Raw genomic sequence first — 2,500 nt, 5'->3', positions numbered from 1 at the left:
ATTAGGAGACACCTTGCTGCTGCTGCTGTTGTTGTTGTTGTTGCTGCTGCTGCTGCTGCTGTATTGCTGCAGCGCCAACCAATTCTCCTCTACCCATGCAGCAGCAGCATCGCTGCAGCGCTGCGTTGCACGCAGCAGCAAATTGCTGCTGAGGGGACCAATGTCTATAATAACAGATATTATTATACAATCCTCGCTGCAACCAGCAGCAGCACCACCAGCAGCAGCAGCAGATTCAGCAGCAGCAGCAGCAGATGTGGCAGCGGCAGCAGCAGCAAAGTCTTCGCTGTTTTCTCCCGCTTCTAACGAACCCTCACATGCAGCAAGAACAGCAGCTGCTGCAACAGGTGCTGCTGCTGCTGCTGCAGCAGCAGCAGCAGCAGATTCAGCAGCAGCAGCAGCAGGAAGGAGACGAGTTCCTTGCATGCAGTCATTTTCTTGGGAGGGACAGAAGAAGGAATTATCTGTCTCCTCTGCTGCTCCTTTCTTTAATAAAGTGCTGCTGCTGCTGCTGCTGCTGCTGTTGCTGCTGCTGCTGCTGTCGCTGCTGCTGCTGCATGCAGAAGGACTTGCCTCGCCGTCTGAACAAATACGAAACATTTGAACGGGAGGAGGATACTGCTGCTGCTGCTGCTGCTGCTGCTGCTGCTGTTGCTGCTGCTGCTGTTGCTGCTGCTGCTGTTGCTGTTGCTGCTGCTTACAGGAATCGATGAAGTCTTTGTTGATTGTTGTTGCTGTTGCTGTTGCTGCTGCTGGTGTAGGAGGAGGAGCAGCAGCATTAGCAGCAGCTGCAGTTGCTGCTGCTGCAGATGCAGGAGGCGTTGTATCGCTAAATAGGCGCTGCAGCCGAGCCATAAAGGAGTTGCTGCCTCGCTGCTGCTGCTGCTGCTGCTGATTCCTTCTTTGCGCCACAGCAGCAAGCCGTTGCTGCTGTTTCCGCTGGATCAGCAGAAGCTGCTGCTGCTGCTGCTGCTGTTGCAGTAACTGCTGCTGCTTGACATGCATGGGATGGGGCTGCAGTCGCACCTGCTGCTGCTGCTGCAGTTGCTGCTGCTGTTGCTGCAGCTGCTGCTGTGGGTAGGGGTGCACTTGTTGCGCCATTTGGTGTTGCAGGTGTTGTTGTTGCTGTTGCTGCTGCTGGTGTTGCTGCTGCTGCTGCTGTTGCTGCTGCTGCTGCAGCAGCAAATGGTATTTTTTTAATCTTTGTATCTCTTGATGCTCCAATCTTTCTTGGTGTCTTTGCATCGCCTTTTGTCTTAGTGCTGCTCTTCTTGCTGCCTCCGCCTTTTGCTGCTGCTGCTGCAGCTGCTGCAGCTCCTGTTGCACTATCTGCTGCAGCTGCTGCATGCTGCTGCGCAAAGATTCACCTAGCTGCTGCGCTGGTTGCTTATAACGACGGAATATATCTACCAATAAACTGTCTCCTTGTGCTGCACCTTTTGCTGCTGCTCCTGCTGCTCCTGCTGCTGTTGTGCTGCTGCTGCTGCTGCTGTTGCTGCATTGAAGTCTTAGCTCGGCTAGCTCGGCGTCAAGAGCGCGGCGATGACGTACGTGCTGCAGCAGCAGCTGCTGCTGCTCCTGCAGCTCCTGCTGCAGTGCAGCAGCAGCACGACGCATGCGTACGTATGTATCATGTAAAGCTTCCTCACTTAATTCACGGAGAGCTGCTGCTGCATCTGCTGCTGCTGCTGCTGTTTTTGCTGCTGCTGCTGGCTTGCTGCTAGGGGGGTCTGCTGCTGCAGCTTGTTGGTGAGTGGTCTTTGCTTCCTCTTCTGCTGCAGTTGGACTCGGTGCTGCTGTTGTTGCTGCTGCAGTTGCTGTTGCAGCTGCTGCTGCTGTTGTTGTTGTTGCTGCTGCTGTTGTTGCTGCTGCTTCTGCAGCTGCTGTAGCTGTTGCGTCCAAATCTTCCGCAACGTCGGCAGCGGCAGTTTGCGTTACTTGCTGCTGCTGCTGTTGCTGCTGCTGCAGCAGCAACTGCTGCTGCTGCGGCTCCTCTACAGTCTCCATATGCTGGTAGCTGCTGTGAGTTGTGTGTGCTGCAGTCGTTGATGAGAGGCAGCAGCAGCTGCTGCTGCTCCTGCCGCTATACGGCTGCCGCTGGCTCTGCTGCTGCTGCTGCTGCTGCTGCTGCTGTTGCTGCTCCTGCTGCTGCAGACAAGGAATTGGTATTTTATATTTATACTTTAATGACTTTTTGCTGCAATTTTTTGTATTTTTTTCTCCTTGGAGGAGAGGCCGTAAGAGAGGCCTCTGTTGGCAGCAGCAGCAGCAGCAGCAGCAGCAACAGCAGCAGCAACAGCAGCACGAGTTGTTTGCTGCAGCAGGAGAAGTTTAGCAGAAAATGTTAATAATATATATAAAATAAAATAAAATATTTAAAATTAAATTTATTTATTTATTTTATATAAAGAAGAAAAAAGAAGACAGCAGCAGCAGCAGCAGCAACAGCAGCAGCAGCAGCAGCCATTCTCTGCTGCAGTGAGCAGCCGACAGTTTTGTT

The 2,500-nt window shown here is 53.0% G+C and overlaps 1 protein-coding gene across 1 annotated transcript in view; it reads right to left on the bottom strand.

The window, feature by feature from the left end:
• Nucleotides 1-2,007, bottom strand: part of EMWEY_00056270 (hypothetical protein, conserved) — a gene marked incomplete at both ends in the record, with an annotated part of 2,187 nt that extends 180 nt beyond the window's left edge. The window contains one exon of the mRNA XM_013480420.1: nt 1-2,007. This exon is cut by the window's left edge and continues 180 nt beyond it. Coding sequence (XP_013335874.1) covers nt 1-2,007 — 2,007 coding nt within the window.
• Between the last annotated feature and the right edge of the window lie 493 nt (nt 2,008-2,500).

This window comes from Eimeria maxima, genomic scaffold (genome assembly GCF_000499605.1).
Source record: "Eimeria maxima Weybridge genomic scaffold, Emw_scaff1900, whole genome shotgun sequence".
NCBI classification, from domain to species: domain Eukaryota; phylum Apicomplexa; class Conoidasida; order Eucoccidiorida; family Eimeriidae; genus Eimeria; species Eimeria maxima.
Note: the sequence above shows the minus strand (reverse complement) of the source record. Positions and strands in the feature narration are given on the sequence as shown.